Source organism: Haliaeetus albicilla, chromosome 6 (assembly GCF_947461875.1).
Source record: "Haliaeetus albicilla chromosome 6, bHalAlb1.1, whole genome shotgun sequence".
NCBI classification, from domain to species: domain Eukaryota; kingdom Metazoa; phylum Chordata; class Aves; order Accipitriformes; family Accipitridae; genus Haliaeetus; species Haliaeetus albicilla.
In genome coordinates, this window is record NC_091488.1 from 12,694,289 (window position 1) to 12,711,986 (window position 17,698).

Sequence of the window (17,698 nt, forward strand, 5' to 3'; positions counted from 1 at the left end):
GGCAATGTCAAGGTATCTCATGTTTAGCTGTCTCAGAACAGCAGCAGCCCTCATCCTTCCTGAAAGTAGCAGAGAAAGAAGTGTGAAATCTTCATTGAGCATTAAAGATGATTGACACTGGGTGGTGCCTCTTTCCTTAGAGAGTGCGAGGGGGAATTTCTGGGCCAGATACCTGATCGAAGTGCCAAGGCCTACTAGATCTTCCTGTTGCCAGGTGTTGACAATAAATGTCTGTTTTCAGACACTTTACAATTGGTGTAATAACCAATAAGCCATAATACATCACTTTGGCAGACTGCTTTTATGTTCTTAAGACACCATTTTAATTTAGAAATTACCCTTTTGTTAGCAATTAAATTCTGCATTGAGGCTCTTCCCAGTGTTTCACTCTTCTTTACAGTATTCGCCCAAAAGGGCATGCAGATTGGAGTGGAAAACCATGGTTTATTTTTTTTGTTTTGTTTTTTTGATGGGGACTATTCTGTTAAGGGGTGAGGCGTGTGAAAAGAGAAGACTTTGAGCACAGCACAGAAAACATGGTTCGCTACAAGAAGGAGCCTTCGGGATGCCCTGTGTGCGGGAAGGTAGGCGTCTTTGCCAGCGTGTGCCATGTGTAGCTCTGCGTTGTAGCTCCAAGGATACTGCAGGGGTACGGTGCGCCTCAACCCAGTGCTTCCAAACGAGTTACCGTGGCATAACAAGTTACCACCCATGTATTAAACCACAACAGCAGCCAACCTGAGTAGATGCACAGCCTGCCAAAAGGTTGAGGTAAATGTCTTGCACTGAGGTATGTGCCAAGTTAGATTACCTTGCAACTCGGGCATGTGGTTAGTTACCAGCGAGCCCTGTTGCCCAGCCAAGATGTTACTCTTTAAACTGCCTTAGCTCCTTTATATATCCAAGCCCACTGTGGCCATGGATGGTGGGAGCTGTTAGGACAAAGATAAGAACAGAACTGAAGTTCAGACTAGACTTTGTTTCAGGACATGTAGCACAATGTAAAGTGTAACATGGCCATTGTGTCTGTCAGTGAAATCTCATGGCTTATGTTATTTAGAGTGAAGTTTTTCTGATGGAATGTAAACAGCTGGAGTTGACTGTGTGCATTAGGAATCATTTTCTATTAGAAATCAAAGTGAACTCATGGTGTAGTCATGGCATTATTGCATTTGGATGTTTAACGCTCATGGTCTTAAGTTGCTGTTATCACACGTACGAAGACTGTGGGTTTAACTAGTGATTGTTTAAATGTTTAGTGATTCATGGTGCAAGATGTACTCAACCAACTCTTAAGTTGGTGTGTAGACCTTTGGTTTTGTTGCTTTGGGTATGTTATATATCAATGAAGCTAGACTTTGTGGAGTGTCTTTTTATAGATAGGTGGAACATTCATGATTCAAAAGATTCTCTAAATATTTCTAAATCTACCCTAAGTAATTCTGCTGCAGCTTTTGTGGAAGTCCACCTCTGATGAATGGCCAATTTCAGTCAGTCCCTTGGAACTGTACACCTGTATTTTGCTGTGCCAGCAGTTCCTGAGGTAGCCTGCTGGCTGGATAACAGGAGCTCCTACATGTTTCTGGCCAGAATGAACAAAACAGGACAGTAAATATGTTCTGTGCTATCCATTGGATAACTTGCAAAGAACTGTAGCCCTGCTGGACATGATACAAAACCCTTCCTTCTTCTTTTCTTTTAGGTATTTTCATGCAGGAGCAATATGAACAAACACCTTTTAACACATGGAGACAAGAAATACACTTGTGAAATCTGTGGACGTAAATTTTTCAGGGTGGATGTGTTGAGAGATCATATTCATGTCCATTTTAAGGTATTGTGTTAATAATTTATTAGAAAAGGCATGTTACTTAGCAGACACATAAACATATCAATAAATCTATTGAGACTGTTGTGGCCATGTTTTCATACTGGCAACACAACAGTGATTATGTACCCTGTGCAGTGATGTTTCTACCACAGCCTAGCATGAGTTGTGCTCTAATTTACCCATGACTCTGTTTCTACATCTGGATTGCTACAGAGTATGTGGACTATCATATTTGAAGTTATTTCAGCTACCACTGCAGAACACTGTTCTGAATGCTATGGAAAAACCACCTTTGTGACCTTGGGTGAATCACAGAGGTTGCTCAGTTTAAAGCAGGGAGAGTAACTTAACAGGAAGGCTGTTCCAGCTGTAGTTTGGTTGGGTTGAGGGGTTCCTGTCATCCCCTGTCTTTGTGGGGAAAAAAAACAAACGAGAACTAATTGTTCCTGCCCTTTCCATGCCAGTGATTGTGATTCTCTTCTGTATGCCAGCATAACTGCCTGTGTATTGAGTTCCTTACCTGGCTTTATCAAAAAGTTCTGAATCACAAAACCCTATTAATAGTGCTTAATCAGACCCAGATTATTTTGATGTAACTAGGTTAACACTGAATTGTAAGGAATTTAATTGAAAGGGAATTTCAACACTCAGTAGCACTCATAAAGATGCTTTTATGGATGTAACACTGTACCGGTTGAGTCTCTGCTTACATTAAAGTTCCTTTTATACACAAAAAAATTAGTATTATTTGTTTGGATAATCAGTTGTTCCTCATTTAGTCATGGACAGAGGAACTTTGTTTAGCTGAATTGAATGAAGCAGGAGGATATTTTAAATAAATAATGTTACAGTAATTGCTAAAGGCAGGCAGTCTGCATGGCAACAAAAGCTGACTAGGTGTTACCTTTTGAAATAGAAATTTAATCTATTAAAACAGAATATTCTTTCCCACCCTACACAGGACATAGCACTAATGGATGATCACCAGAGAGAAGAGTTCATTGGTAAAATTGGAATCTCATCAGAGGAAAATGATGACAACTCTGATGAAAGTGCAGATTCTGAGCCTCACAAGTATAGCTGCAAAAGGTGCCAGGTAGCTTTAAATACTTTGAAATTAACTTGTTTTGGGATGGGAGGAGGGAGTGGAGATGTCTATAAATCATTCAGATTTTTAAATAACGTTAAGAGTTCACAAAGAGAAGGCTGGTCTTCTGCAGTGCTTGTTACCTGTAATCTATGAAGTGCTATTCTATAATGCTTTAGGTGGTGTTCTGTAAGGTGAATGCTAAACATTTAAAAAGAGAAATACACACACACTTAACTGTGTGCAAGGAAGCAAGCAAGCAAAACTGGAGAAAGAAACAATAAAGGAACATTCAAATCTTACACTACCTTTTAATTATGTGCAAATTAAAATCATTATAGCATTCCTGAATGATACAGTCCACAGATGGATTCATTTTGATGAGATCAGGTAGTCCTCTAGTGGATATCCAGTTTGGAGGACTAAGACTGCTGCTTATGTTCAGTGTGACAGCTTATTCTTGGCCTACTCTATTACTAACAGGATGGCATTAGAAGTACTGCTGGAACATACTTTACCCGGTTGTCAGCTGAGAGAGGAAGACTTTTTAAACCTCTTACTGCATGGCTTTTGCCATTTTATAAAGATATAATGGGGAAGATTGGGGTCCTTAAGGCCCATCTGGATTCTGTGCCTTTACTGGGTGAGCATGCTGTGCTGGGGCAGGTGGGATGCAAAAGCAATCAGTGAGAACAGCAAAACTGGGCAAACTGACATAGGGACTGGGGAATTTTGGTAGTTAAGCCACTGACTTGGCCTCTGGAAATCAGAGCTTATTTCGCAGTTTACACTTAATGTGGTGAAAGTGCTTAGCTTAACTTCATTTTGAAGACATGGAGATAGTAATATTTCAGTTTTCTGTCCTTATCTGTGAGCTGGTTTTAAGCACAAACTGATTTTAAGCTTATGTCAGTAAGCATAAGAAGATGTGTTATCAGAGCAGTTAATCACACGCTTGCTTTCAATGTGGTAATTTTAATGCCTGACACTTAATGGGTATATAAACTATATAAAATTGTATGCTTCCAAATGAGGGCAATTGTGCCATTGAAATTAGAAAGCTCTTTTTGAAAGCTGGGGTTTTTAGTGCTTTTGCAGGTGTTTGTGAAGTAAACAGCTGTGTAAGGCAACAGCTGTAGAAAATGAGTGTTACCTGTGATGAGATGGGGAAGCTCTTTTGGCTGAAAGTATCTGTTCACACATTCTCTAAGGAAGAACAACATAAGAATGAATCTATAGTGAAATATCTCTTCTGAGCTTTTAAGAATCTGCCTCTCTATTTTCTTCTCATCCCAAAGTACACCTTCACCAACCTGTGCAGTGCTGTCAGAAATATCCTGACTAGTTCCAAAACTGGAGCAAAAGATCATGTCATTATGGCACTTTGCCCTGATATGTTGGAGCATATATGCATATGGAGGGTTACTTAGCCCAGGGAGCTAAGTATGGAGCACCTGTCTGTTGTAGTTGTAGCACTTCCAAGAGCTGAGCTAGAATCACTGCCCTGCAATACCTAGAAATACCAACTCTTCTGGAGCAAGTGCCAAAGCTTACTATGCAGACTAGAGCTTACCATGCCCCTAGAGCCCAAAAGACATTTTCTCCATCTGTGACATCCTTGCTTTGACAGCTAGTGGAGGTTAGACGTGGTTCTTCTCTTCAAGGCTGTTACTCAGTGCACAAATAATTGGAGGTCCCCTAGTTGTGCAGTGTAAGAAGCAGAGGTACCATCTCAAGCTAGTTTTCCAAATGAGTTAACGGATGTCCTGTAGCAATGTGCTTGTAATGGCCAAAGAGGTTCAGGCCTAAATCTAGCTTTCACAGATTTTACATCAGGTGATCTGACTCTAGATCTTGATAGTGTGTTACTAGATTGTTGCTGTTCCCAAAGACTTTCTTCCCCTTTCATTCACTATTGGTTCATTCCACAGTTGACTTTCGGCAGAGGGAAGGAGTACCTGAAGCACATAATGGACGTGCACAAGGAGAAAGGCTATGGCTGTAGCATTTGCAATCGACGTTTTGCCTTGAAGGCAACTTACCATGCGCACATGGTCATTCATCGGGAGAACCTGCCTGATCCTAATGTGCAGAAGTAAGATGACGTGTTGGACTGATAAGAGGAGCTATTTTTTTGAGTTACAGATGCTTTTAGAGAATTGGACTGTACTGAATATCTGAAACTGTATAATGACTGTTAAAATGTTTATTAAAAGCTTGAAATATATATATCACCAATGATTCACTTCACACAGATGATTAGTCAACAGCCTCACAGTTTGGGCTTTGTAAAGTATAAATCCTGTGATTTTGGTAAATATTTTCTAAAAACTATGATTTGGGCAATGCCAGACTACTCCAAGCTTGCGGTGAACTTAGGCTTATTTCGAAAATGCTTTTATGTTTCAAGGAACTTTTTATAGTAATTAGTATTACCAAATGAAATACAGTTACTGACAGAGATGCCTGAAAACCACCTCTGTCTCAAGAAAAGAATGACAGTTTTTTGGTCTCTTTGGTTTCAGATACATCCATCCATGTGAAATCTGTGGAAGGATTTTTAACAGTATAGGAAATCTGGAAAGACATAAGCTTATACATACAGGTAAAAATGTTGTGTTTCTTTATTATTATCAATATTAAAAAGAAATTTCTGTTGCCAGTGCCAGCCTTATTTTTTTCAGGAGGAAATAAGTTATGGTTTTTACTGTAAGTTACAATAAGATAAATGTTATTTTTATGCTTTTAAGGTAGACCAGTTTTCTAAAGCAGATAGTATTAATGAAGATATTTGGTCTAGGCACACAATCCAGATTCCTAATTAATGTGATGCAGGATACACCTGCTAAAATCCTAATTCTGTATTCTGTTCTTCCCCACATTGTTATCCATGCCACCTTCTTACCATTACACAGGCTGAAAACTGCTATTGCAAAATCATTTTTAACAGCTCATTATTATTTCATGCTATTCAGTATTTTCCTACCTCAGGTGTTATCTTTTTTTTCAGATGTCACACAAAAAGCCAGCTTTTCTCTTTCTCCAAAGTCTTCTAATTTAGTTTGGGCCACAATATGCATGAAAGATGTGGTTGACAACACAGGCGGACTGTTGCCTTCTAATTCACCAGTTTAGTCAGCTTTTAGGAGATGCACATTTTTCATTAACATTTTTTTTTGTTTATGTTGTCTTTTAAATTTATTTTTAAGGTGTAAAAAGTCATGCTTGTGAGCAATGTGGCAAATCATTTGCTAGAAAAGACATGTTAAAAGAACATATGCGAGTCCATGATAATATCCGAGAATACTTGTGTGCAGAATGTGGCAAAGGTATGTCTAATGCCTTGTTTTCCATTAATTGTGATAGTGAATAGCAGGTGAATATCTGAATTAAAACTACTTCCATTTGTAGAATATTCAGAAGGTCATCGGAGCGCTGTAGATCCTGCATTTTTGAGAGGTAGAAACTGTATTAATCAGGAGCTTTATGGATACATAAACTACCCCTAACTTTATACAATCTAGTCTTGTGACCTGTAAGATAAAACTGATTTTAATAAAATTTGCTTTTGTCAGATTGAGGAGTGCTTGCCTGACTGAGTTCCAATGTATTTGCAGCATAAAAGTGAATACGAGTTAATTATTTCATTCTAGGCTGTTTTCAGGCTTAAGAAATAGAGTAATTTCTCTCTTTAAGAGCCTTAAGAGTCAAAGTTGCTTTGACTTTTTGAATTGTTTGTGTTATAACTTGAACAAATCTGAACTGGTATTTTAGTGGAAGGCAGTAAGTCTGACACCTCTAATAATGTTTTTTCTTTGGTTGTCCCTGCTGTTTTACTTCTTCCTCAGTGGTTACTCAGATGTTTTCCAGAGCTTTTGCCTGGAATTAAAATAATAATGATAATGTGCACTGCTACCTAAACTATTAAAAATACGCAGTTGTGGACATGCAGCAGATATAATCTTAGAGCTCTTGGCTAACAACATGATCATCCTGAGTTTTCCTCTGAAGGCGGGAGCAATGGACTAATTGTCATGCTGTACTTTTTGTCTCACAGGAATGAAGACAAAACATGCACTTCGTCACCACATGAAACTTCACAAAGGGATTAAAGAATATGAATGCAAGGAATGTCACCGAAAATTTGCACAGAAAGTCAACATGCTGAAGCATTACAAAAGACACACGGGTGAGGTCTCTAAAGACGTACGAAAATTGCACTGAATCAGTTAAATGCTTCCTGAGAGAACTTTTCTAGAACAGTATGAGGAACACTAATTAAAAAATATGCATATTCTGCTTTTTGAAAAATGAAATTTTGTCCTCTCATCAGCCAAGACCACCTGTTATACAATTAAGATACATAGTTTGGTTGGTTTCATGTTTTGCTCTTTTAAGAGAGGTGGGTTTGGTCCTAGGGTAGGTCTAGAGTGTTGGTTTTGTTTTAAGTTAATCTTCAGGTTCTCATTTCCCAAAACAAAATTTTACCTCTTGCATCAATTCCTCTTGGATTCATTTTCTGCCAGATGCAGTGGCATGGCTTAGATAAAAACAGCTAGTGAAGCTGGGCTTCTTCTACTTGTTTAGCTTTTTTTATTAGTGATATGAGACTCGGAATTGTCCCAGATACCTTAGACTATTTTCACTCTGATGCTATATGTGCTCTTCATGCAGGAATCAAAGATTTCATGTGTGAGCTCTGTGGCAAGACATTTAGTGAGAGAAATACAATGGAGACTCATAAGTTGATTCATACAGGTAAATCCTCTAACAAACAGTATCCAAAGACAATAGCTCATTTTGTTCCTAGGCTTGCTTTAGACTTGCCAGTCTTGGAACTAGTGTTACACATCAAGCTATCAACATAAAATTGTTCCTCTCGTTGAGATGCTGACAATACAATTCTCATCTGTGGGGGCTGTTGCTAACAGCGTTTCCTTCCATCTGCCACCAGTAGGAAAACAGTGGACATGTTCAGTCTGTGATAAGAAATATGTCACTGATTACATGCTACAGAAGCACATCCAGCTCACTCATGATAAGGTAGAAGCCCAGAGCTGTCAGCTGTGTGGGACAAAGGTTTCTACCAGAGCATCCATGAGTCGACATATGAGGCGTAAACATCCAGAGGTGAGTTAGTTTGGCAGGCAGATTGTGGGGTGGTTTGTTGGGGGTGGGGGGTGTTACCTTTTTTTTACTTTTTTTTTTTTCTAAAGATACTTTATGGCCATCAGTGACTTGAAAGGAATTACTTTTTTCTTTCTTTCTTTTTTTTCTGTTCTTTTGGGTCTAATTTTAGGTAGTGTCTGTTCAGCATGCACTTAACTGTATCAGCCCTTTCATTATGTTATGTTTCAGTAGTAAACGTATCTGATTGTCAGTTCCTAAAAATGAAGTTGTTTTGATTATTTTAAATACCTTTTCTTTTTCTGCCTCAGGTTAAATGTATATTTTTTTATGTTTTGTCTTCATCCATTAGGGAGTATAATTGATCCTTTTTCCCTATTGTGCTCTCTGTATTCAGAAGTGATCTGAAAGAGTGGTGAATAGAGAGGTGATGGCAGCATCTGCTGATGATACAAAATTATTCTTAGTAATACAGACAAATGCTGACTGCAGAGTATCTGGATTAGAGGGATGTTTTGTCTGACCTCAGTGGGGCTTTTTCTGTGTTCTAATTTTCTGAATAGCTATTGTGTTTCTCTTCAGCATTTCTTGTTTAGGTTGACTAAGGCTTGCCCATTCCCTTTGAGGCTTTTTTTTTTTTTTTACTACCAATTTATCATTAGTATTGCTTTGCCTTGAACTATCCCTATTTTTTATCATCATGACCGGGAAGGAAATCAACAAAAAACTCTGTTTATTGATTTTTTGGATTAAAAATGCAGCTACATATCTGCAATCCAGAGGGCAATTTGTCTCCATTCTTTGATAAGCTGAGATGTATAGGTTTAGCTGAAAATAACAGATTAGGACACAGTTGATAGGTTTATAAATAGAAATGCTAAAATAATAATTTTTTTTCAAACACATTGTTTCTTTTCTGTAGAATTCATCACTTCACAGTGGCTTGTGTTCTGTCCAGAATATGAAAATAAACATATTCTTATATTGTTGTCTTTAAACTTTGCTGGTTTTCAGTGAGAAAGAAAAGATGATAGGCCATAAGGTTATTTTTAAAAAGCCCTGGTTAAATCCCTTGTATTAAATAATATGTGTAAAATGTTAGATTACATCATTTTTGCTTTGTGACAGGATTTGTTAGGGCAATGCTGTGTTGTGTGATTGTGGTATGCACTGCTGTGGTTCACCAGCTGGTACCTCTTTGTCCACAGATTCTTTCGGTGAGGATTGGTGATTTAGAGCAGCTGCCAGAGACGACTACCATTGATGCCTCCTCAATTGGGATTGTTCAGGTAAATTTGCCATTGCAGAATGCTGGTAGCAGCTAGGCGCCAGGTCTACTGGAGGGTGAGGTGGGGATGTCACTTTTTTGGTACGTATCATAGCTGGGCATAGGCTCATGGCCAAGAAGTGTGCTTTTTTAGAGAGTCAGCCCCAACTTAACATGTATAAGCAGATGCAAGCTGTTGCTAAAGTTTGTTTCTTCACTTGAGAATCGACAGTAAACCAACTTCAGGTGATAGTGTCTTACCTGGAACTGCACTAAGCGAAATGACTTGATGTTTTCTTTGGAAATGTGTTGCTCCAGCCGGAATTAGCCTTGGAACAGGGAGAATTACCAGAAGGGAAACAGCATATGAAAGCTTCTAAACGTGGCCAGAAACGAAAACAAAAGTCAGGTGAGGAGGAGGAAGCTCAAGTGCCTGAGGACCCTGCCTTCAGTGAATACGCAGAGAAGGAAGGTGAATTCACAGGGAATGTTGGAGATGAGACTAATTCAGCTGTACAGAGCATCCAGCAGGTGAGCTCCAGCAGCAGGGTGATGGGTAGCAAGCATTGCTTAGAGGGATAACAGTTTTTTTCCCAATAACAAACACAAATGAGTGATCAGACCATTTAGGGCTAATTTGATAAATCCACAAAGATGGATAGAGACTTTAAAAAAACCAAGGAGTTGGACCAGTAAGCTCCTCCTGGTTTGTTTGGTTTTGATTTTTTTTTTTTCATTTCCTTTGGTGCTACCATCTCCTTGTTTGCCAGATACCACTAACTATCTGAAGCTGTGACTAAAAGTGTGAAAGTTAATTTGGCTGCTTGTTTTGAATGTTGCATATGCCTCACTCCCATTACCTTCTTATTTCTATACATGGAAGTTGTTATAGTCCAAGCTTTCTATGTTCCCCTCTGTGTTTATGACTTCTCTTGCTGGTAGCAGCACTCAGGTGATCTTTCTTGATTCTTGGTATTTGGTAATCAGCTGCAAGATATAAGGTTGACATTACCTTTCTGTTTTTCCTCAGGTGGTGGTGACCCTTGGTGGCCCAAATGTCACAGCCCCTTCCAGTTCTGTGGGGCTGACAAATATCACTGTTACCCCCATTACAACGGCAGCTGGAACCCAATTCACAAACCTCCAGCCAGTGGCTGTGGGCCATCTGACTGCACCTGAACGCCAGTTACAGCTGGACAACTCAATTCTCACCGTGACGTTTGACACCGTCAGTGGTTCTGCCATGCTGCACAATCGCCAAAATGACATTCAGATCCAGCCACAGCCAGAGGCAGCCAATCCTCAGTCTGTGGCCCATTTTATAAACCTGGCCACCTTGGTGAACTCCATTGCTCCTCTAGGGAACCAGATAACAGAACAGCATCCTCTGACATGGAGGTCAGTGCCTCAGACTGATGTCTTGCAGTCCCAGGCACAGCCAACGCAACAGCAGTCAGGACAGCAACAGGTTCAAACAGAGCAACAACAACAGATGTATAGCTACTAATTTATACTTCGAAAAGTTTTGAAATGGACAGTACTTAGAGACAAAAACACACAGACGTTTGGAAAATTTCTAATAGGATTGTTTGCTGGATACCAAACAGAGATGGGAAAATGTTTATACAATGAAATGTAAGCTAAAATTGGCATAGCACCCTGCAACACCCTGATCTTGAGATTCTCATGCTGTCTCTAGACCTTGCATTGTCTTAGAAAAAAGAAAAAAATCTTACCATAAATTTAGCACCCCCTTGCACTATGTATTTCATGCAGTAAGATTGAGATTTGACAGGAGCATCATAATACATCTTAACCAGAGCAGGGAAATCCTAAATATTATGACACTTACACTTGATTTACAAAACCCTTTCAGCCATACCATGTCACTTCTTTCCAGTCTGGAAATTACATATGAAGACCTTGTTCACTTTGAGGTGGAATGCATTTGTGGTCAGCTGGTAAAGACCGAAATGTAAAGACACAAATGGGCAAAACAATAATTGTCTTGGTTTTTATCTTCTTTAGGTCTTGTATTTAACAACATTGGTAAAGTAGGTGGAGGTTGGGGCTTTGGGGTGGGGATAAGTGTGGTGTGGAAGAAAATACATGAATTTCATGAAGTATTTCCATTTTAGTCATGGGAAAAACCCTGTACCCATAACACAGTGTTAGTGCTACTTGAATCAGATAGCTGGTCTAATGCTAAAGCAACTTTTATGGTCTTCTAGTCAAGTTTGAATCAAACCAGTTATGAACTGAAAAAAAAGAATGTGATACAGTTTTATGTAATTTTTCAAAACTGCTCTTTCAATCTTGCTTTTAGCTAATAGGTCTGAAGAGCAATCAGTCCCCTTTGATCAAGTTCAGGATGTGATTTTTTTTTCAATTAGTCGTCTTTCATCACGTAATAAACATTTGAGAAAGTATTCTTTTTTATATATATATACATATATATATATAGCCTTTGTACTTACTGTGTGTTCCTGGTGAGTATTGGTGTGAAAAAGTTATCAATATGAGTCATTAATTTTTTCATCTCCATATTGCCCTTTCTCACAGAAATAACTTATGGATTCTATTCCTTCTCTTTCCAAAACTGTTTTCAAAATTTGTAGCCACACACAAGATTGTGTGAAACGCAAGAAAAAAGAATGTCTGAAGCATATTCTGCCACATGGAGGCAGTATGCCCTAGTGTATAATGGACAAGGTGTGCATGACTTGGGGATATAAGTAGTGGGTTGGGTCAAATACATCATTGCTGATACAATGCTTTCATTCCATTCTCCATACATTGATGTGCAGTCTGGACTTTTGCATGTCAAGAAGATAGTGTCTTTCCCATAGAGAAAAAGCAGCTTATATCAAAAAGGAATAAACTAAAAGAAAAATGTTGCTGCCTGGAATCCTGAAAGGCAAATCTGTCCTTCCAGCTGTGGCTGAAGAACAAGGTCCTTTGGGGCACCAGACTGAGCCACAGAACCGTGCTAAAGATTTTTGCTGAGGATAAAGCAGCTGCTGTGTTTGACAGTGAAGATAGATTAATGGTTGTAAAAATCCTGTCTGTGCCTATCATATTTATGAAGATGTTTTATGTATTAGCAAAAATATGAGTAGGAATGACTTAAGCTTTGAAAGTCTGTATTAACATGGACTACTTGACCCCTGAAGGATGCCTTATAATCTCTACAACAAATTCTTCCAAAGTATAAATGTCTGGATATTAAAGTTAACCTCCAGTGGTTTTCTTGGTGCCATAGCAGTGTCCAGAGGCTCACTATGCTAGGCTCTGTGTAAAGCTTAGTTGCAACAGGACATGTATAGGAAAGGGGTTTCTGGTGACGGATTTTGTGTGTCAGAGGAGCAGAACTACTTTTCTGTAAACATCAGCAAGCCTGTAGAATGTCTGCACGGGAGGGACCTATATTTGGTGGGAAAAAGATGCATATCAGAAAGAGAAAATACCTTTTACCAGTGTGGGAAAGAGAATTTTTCATTCCCTAGCCCCTTCTGCCTTCCTCAGATCCTTTTCACACAATACCATGAGATCCTGTAGTTTTATTAGCCACCTAATCCCGAGAAGTGCAGTTTTATGTCCCTGTTATCATCTGGATTATTTCACCACTGGCTTGAGCCAGCTAAGTTTCTCCTCAGCTGTCCTGTCCACAAATGCTTCCCCTTCACACCAAACCCACTAGCCAAGAGAAAGCTAGGTTTTATTTATGAAAATAAATGATGTTGTTTGTGTACTTGAAGCTTCCCCCTACCCCCCCCCCCCCCCCCCCCCCCCGGTGTTTGGTGCCTGATTGGTAAAGGCACATTATCTTTTGGCAGGGTACTCCAGAGGGGGAAAAAAAAAAGGGGGGGGGGGGCGGGGAGGAAAGCAAATGGAGAGGTCCTAGGTCAAGTTGTTAAGGTAAATAAAAGATGGCTAACATCTAAAAAAATACATATGTATATGTACACACACATGGAGGGTTACAGTGCTGCATACAGAGTTTCTACAAGGTCAGGGTTTTGTTTAGACATACATAAATGGTGATTAAGCTTTTAAGTGGGGAAGAAGAGGTTTTTTGCCTTAGCTGCAGAGTGAATACATCTGCTCTATGTGAATACTACTGATAGTAGCATTCATGATGCATTGAATCAACCTGAGTCATTTTAACATGTAATTATCTATCTGATAAGAATTGCATATGGAGGTAATCAACCCTTACAGAGACCTCTGACTTCACAAAACCTCCTTATCCTAATGTAATCCTCTGGTATTCTGTACTTTTATGCTGCCTAGCATCCCTCCCACACTAACTGGCCTGCATAATCCCATCCAGGCAGGTTAGCGTTTTACCTTTCTGATAATGATTGATTCTAGCTAATTTAAAAAGGAATGATCACATAATAAATATTTGCATGTTGGTGGTCACATAGAACAGAAATGTCTCTCCAGTCTCTCAGTATCCCCAAATCATAGAGCAGCCCAGGTTGGAAGGGACCTCGGAAGATCATCTGGTCCGGCCTTTTTTGGGAAAGGGAGCTTAGATGAGATTATCTAGCACCTTGTCCAATTGCACCTTTAAAACCTCCAGTGACAGGGGCTCTACCATGTCCCTGGGGAGGTTGTTGCAGTGGATTATTGTTCTTACTGTAAAAAATTACCTTAAATAATACTCTGCTTCAGGAGGGAAAAATATAACCACTGGAAGGGTTGACTAGGTTTGACTAGGCCAGGCAATAGAAAGTTCTCTAAAAGCTAATCTTCCTCAGAGCAGTCCTTTTGGAAATGAGCTTGACTCTCCCTGCAACCATTGCTATGGTACCTCATCATCTCTCAGTGTGATTTTATTATTGCTATTGTTATTAACATCCCTATGAGAACGCAACTTTATCTTGGCTGTGCTGCAACATGAAACGTTTCAAAACAAATTATTCTGGTTTTGTTTCAAACAAATTGTTTTGTTTCAAACAAATTATTTTGTTTGGAGAAGTTGGAAATGGATACCTTTTCAGATAGAGCTTACCTTGGAGAACTATTGACTGCCAGCTGCCCTCTCAACAAAGCCTTTTTTGGATAAATACCAAAGTTATACTGGTGCTGTTTCAAACTGCACAAGAAATAAAACTACGTAAGGGATGTGCAATCTAAATTTCCTTTGCCAATTTGTTACTAGCCTTTTCAGCTATAGGATGTGAAGGTTATTGTTTTCAGCCATGTGTTGGAGATTTTGCATAACAACTGTTCAGTAACAAACTGGAATTAGTTTGAGCCAAAGGAGTGATGTTGTGTAGTATTCTGTGTATTGTCATTGTTTATTGCTAAGACTATTATTTAATTGAATGCTGTTTGTGGCACATGGGCTCTGAAGTAAAGGAGCATCAAGGTACAGAACCCTTTCTCTACCAGTGTTATTCTTTTCTGGTCCTTCATTAATGCATCAAACTTTTTTTTCTTCAAATCACATAGACTTGCCTCAAAAGCAGTAAGCTTAATCATTACGTCATAGAGCTTTGTACATCCTGCAGTACACAGAAACATGGGGTAGCGTTCTAAAATATTTATTCTAGAGCTTGTTACTGGGTAATAATGGAAAGCAGAGGAGGCTGAATCTTTCTTGGCTATGGTCTGTGGTGAGTTCTCTCAGGAAAACCTACTGTATCAAGTGCTATTACACTCTCTAAAATTAAACTTTTCTTTTGAGATGTGTCAGTATAAAAAGTGAGTGTTTTTGCAGAAAACAGTCAGTCTCCTATGCAACCAGCTATGTTTCCATACCTTTTTCTTGTTCCAGAAATTGTTTGAAGTTAACAGCCAGGTAAAGGCTGAATTTATTTCTAAAACTGAATTTTCTGTCAGTTTGTCAGGGTGATTTACTAGTGTTCTGCACACATAGAGGTGCCTCAATTTCTCATCTTGAAAGCTAGGAGTGGAAAAACTACCATACATCCAAATGACAATCATATAAAAACTATAGGTACTACATGAAAATGGACAGGGTAAATAGCTTTGTTAGTATTGCTTTGTGAGTTCTAGCTTGGTAATGAGATTTCCGTAGTGCTATTTAAAGTAATAATAATGTCACTCCTTCTAATTACTTTTGGCCTTACATTTATTATTGATATAGGCACACCTGTTGGAAAATCTTTAGCCCTTTGTATTTTTGGCATGTGTTTTCATGGTGGTTGTGTGTTGGCCTTGTCTGGTGTAAAGGAGAAGGAAACATACTGGAGGATACTGCTGATCCACGCCAGCATGCACAGCAAAGCTCTGCTTGTAGTTTTGGAGACAGACTGTGCAGCCAAGTGACTTGCATCTGTGAAGTTAGCTACCAAGGTTTGCTTTCACATAAGGGTTTTTGCCCTATAGCAAACCCCAAATGTCATGTTGGCAACAGGAGAAAGAAAAAAGGGTTTCCATTGTGTTTGTCAGCAACTCATCTTAGAGTGGTTTTCTTCAGTACTGAGATGCTACTGTGATATTTGCACCGTATATGGTGAGAAGCTGTTAAATTTTCTTGATTAAGAATGTTGGAACACTGTCAAAAGGCACAGGTACTTCACCATACTGTAACCATGGTTGGAAAATATGTTTCTTGCCCTAAAACGCTTTGAGAAAGCTCTTCTGGATTTATTTTCCCTCCTGGGTGCTGAAGTGCTGTTCTGCAGGTGTACTGCTGACAGCTACAAAGGGCACAGTTCAGTTCAGACTGGGATTCGGCATACCGAGCCCCTGCAGTACAGCTAACGATGGCTGACGCATTGGATCGCTTTTCTAGAGAGTCTAAGCTCACTGTTGCTAAACTTAAATTCCCAACAGCTGAGCTGAAAGGGGCAGAGAGGGTATGCTTTGAGTGTGGCAGGGAAGGTGAGACTTGTCCAGGACACCTCAGTCTCACACCAAGAGTCAGGATTTCATCAACGTTTGTCGTGTAGTGCTGTTGTCTTTCTGCCTTATCCATGAGCTGTTTTGACCAGTTACGGTGCTGGTTAGTGGCTAACACTTCTGAAAAGCTGGTTATTACGCGCAATGGCTGTCCAGCAGCTGCTGTCAAAAGCAATTAAAAATACTGAGTTTGGGGATTTATTTCATCTAAAGCAAAGTTTTTAAGTTCTAATGTCTTTTTGCTGTCAGTTCAGTGCTTTCCTGTATTTTTTGGTTTACTTATAGATTTTGATTCTAAGAAGTTTTTAAGGTGTCCTGTAGGTAGCAAAATCTAAAAGGCTACAAAAAAAGAAGTGTAGTAATGCCAGAATGAGGAGTTCAAATTAGGAGAAATTAATGATACTAATTTTCTACAGATTTTCACCCTTCTCCTACCCACATGAGTCTGAGATTCTTGCTGTGACACTAGCTCAAGGAAGGAGACAGCCCTTGCTCTGGCTCATTTGCCGGAACTACTCACGTAGGGATTGATGCGCTGGGTGCTGTTACTGAGAGCAGAGACCAGCCAACTTCTGCCAGCCTTCCCCTCAAGCCATGTGCTCGTTTCAGTATCTCTTCCCAACACAGCTGGCCGTTTTCACAGAGCTCACAGGAACACGAGTGTCTCTGAGACTTGTACCTCTCACGCTTAGTGAATGTCAAGAAACAGATTCAAAACTGGGAAGAGGGACCTGAGAGCTGAGAGGCAATGAAATACATTGGAAGTATAGCTAAAAACTGTCTGGGAGAGCACATACTTAGCCTGCTGTACCAAACTGTATGGCAAGTTGTGGTGGATGCAGTGCTGTTAACTAAACGTTAGTGATAATTGCGTTCAGATGCTTTTTTCTAGCAGAACCTATATTCTCTTACTTGTATAGGGGAAAGTGTTAGTGTGTGTTCAGTTTACCTTAAATTAAATTCAAAGGTTTGAATTCACACGCTCGGTGTGTTATATGCAGCAACATGCAGAAACCAAAGGGTGAGATGCTCAAATGATAAGAGGCTGAAGCAGGTCCACATTTCATCACTTTGGGGAAGAGGGAAAGCAAGGTTGTGGGCAGCGTTTTCTCAAGAGTGACTGTCCTTTCTCATGCACAGAATAGACCTGCTCTGTTGCATACGTGATATCTGCATGCAAGTCAGTCACGGGAGTGTCATCAAGGGACTGACACTGGAATAGAAAGGTGTGTTTTACAATCAAAAAACAAAAAAATTGAATCAGCTCATTAAAGGAAAGGGTCGGGAAGGTCTAACCCTAGTTCCTTGCTGTGCCAAGGAGGGGAAGATAAAAAAGAATGGCTCTCAATCTGTTACACTGGCTGTGTTGTGAGTAGGTAAAAAATAAATCAACCGCATGCGTGAGCTCCTCTTCCCTTCTCTCCACACCCATGCCTGTATTAAGACCCTAGTCTGAGCTTTCAAAGGAATAAATACCTTTGTCTGACTGATGTACAGATGGCACCTG

At 39.6% G+C, this 17,698-nt stretch overlaps 1 protein-coding gene across 6 annotated transcripts in view; it reads left to right on the top strand.

Annotated features, from left to right (window-relative positions):
• The window catches only part of PRDM15 (PR/SET domain 15), a 41,464-nt gene extending 26,764 nt beyond the window's left edge, over nucleotides 1-14,700 (top strand). For 5 of the 6 annotated variants that reach the window (XM_069785066.1, XM_069785063.1, XM_069785062.1 and 2 more), the window contains 12 exons: nucleotides 490-584; nucleotides 1,703-1,834; nucleotides 2,793-2,927; nucleotides 4,850-5,013; nucleotides 5,444-5,523; nucleotides 6,128-6,247; nucleotides 6,976-7,107; nucleotides 7,593-7,676; nucleotides 7,873-8,048; nucleotides 9,254-9,334; nucleotides 9,631-9,843; nucleotides 10,343-14,700. In XM_069785066.1, coding sequence (XP_069641167.1) covers nucleotides 490-584; nucleotides 1,703-1,834; nucleotides 2,793-2,927; nucleotides 4,850-5,013; nucleotides 5,444-5,523; nucleotides 6,128-6,247; nucleotides 6,976-7,107; nucleotides 7,593-7,676; nucleotides 7,873-8,048; nucleotides 9,254-9,334; nucleotides 9,631-9,843; nucleotides 10,343-10,819 — 1,889 coding nt within the window. In that variant the 3' untranslated portion in view covers nucleotides 10,820-14,700. The remainder of the gene's footprint in view (nucleotides 1-489; nucleotides 585-1,702; nucleotides 1,835-2,792; nucleotides 2,928-4,849; nucleotides 5,014-5,443; nucleotides 5,524-6,127; nucleotides 6,248-6,975; nucleotides 7,108-7,592; nucleotides 7,677-7,872; nucleotides 8,049-9,253; nucleotides 9,335-9,630; nucleotides 9,844-10,342) is intronic. The other variant, XM_069785065.1, reaches the window with a different exon arrangement.
• The last annotated feature ends 2,998 nt before the right edge of the window (nucleotides 14,701-17,698 follow it).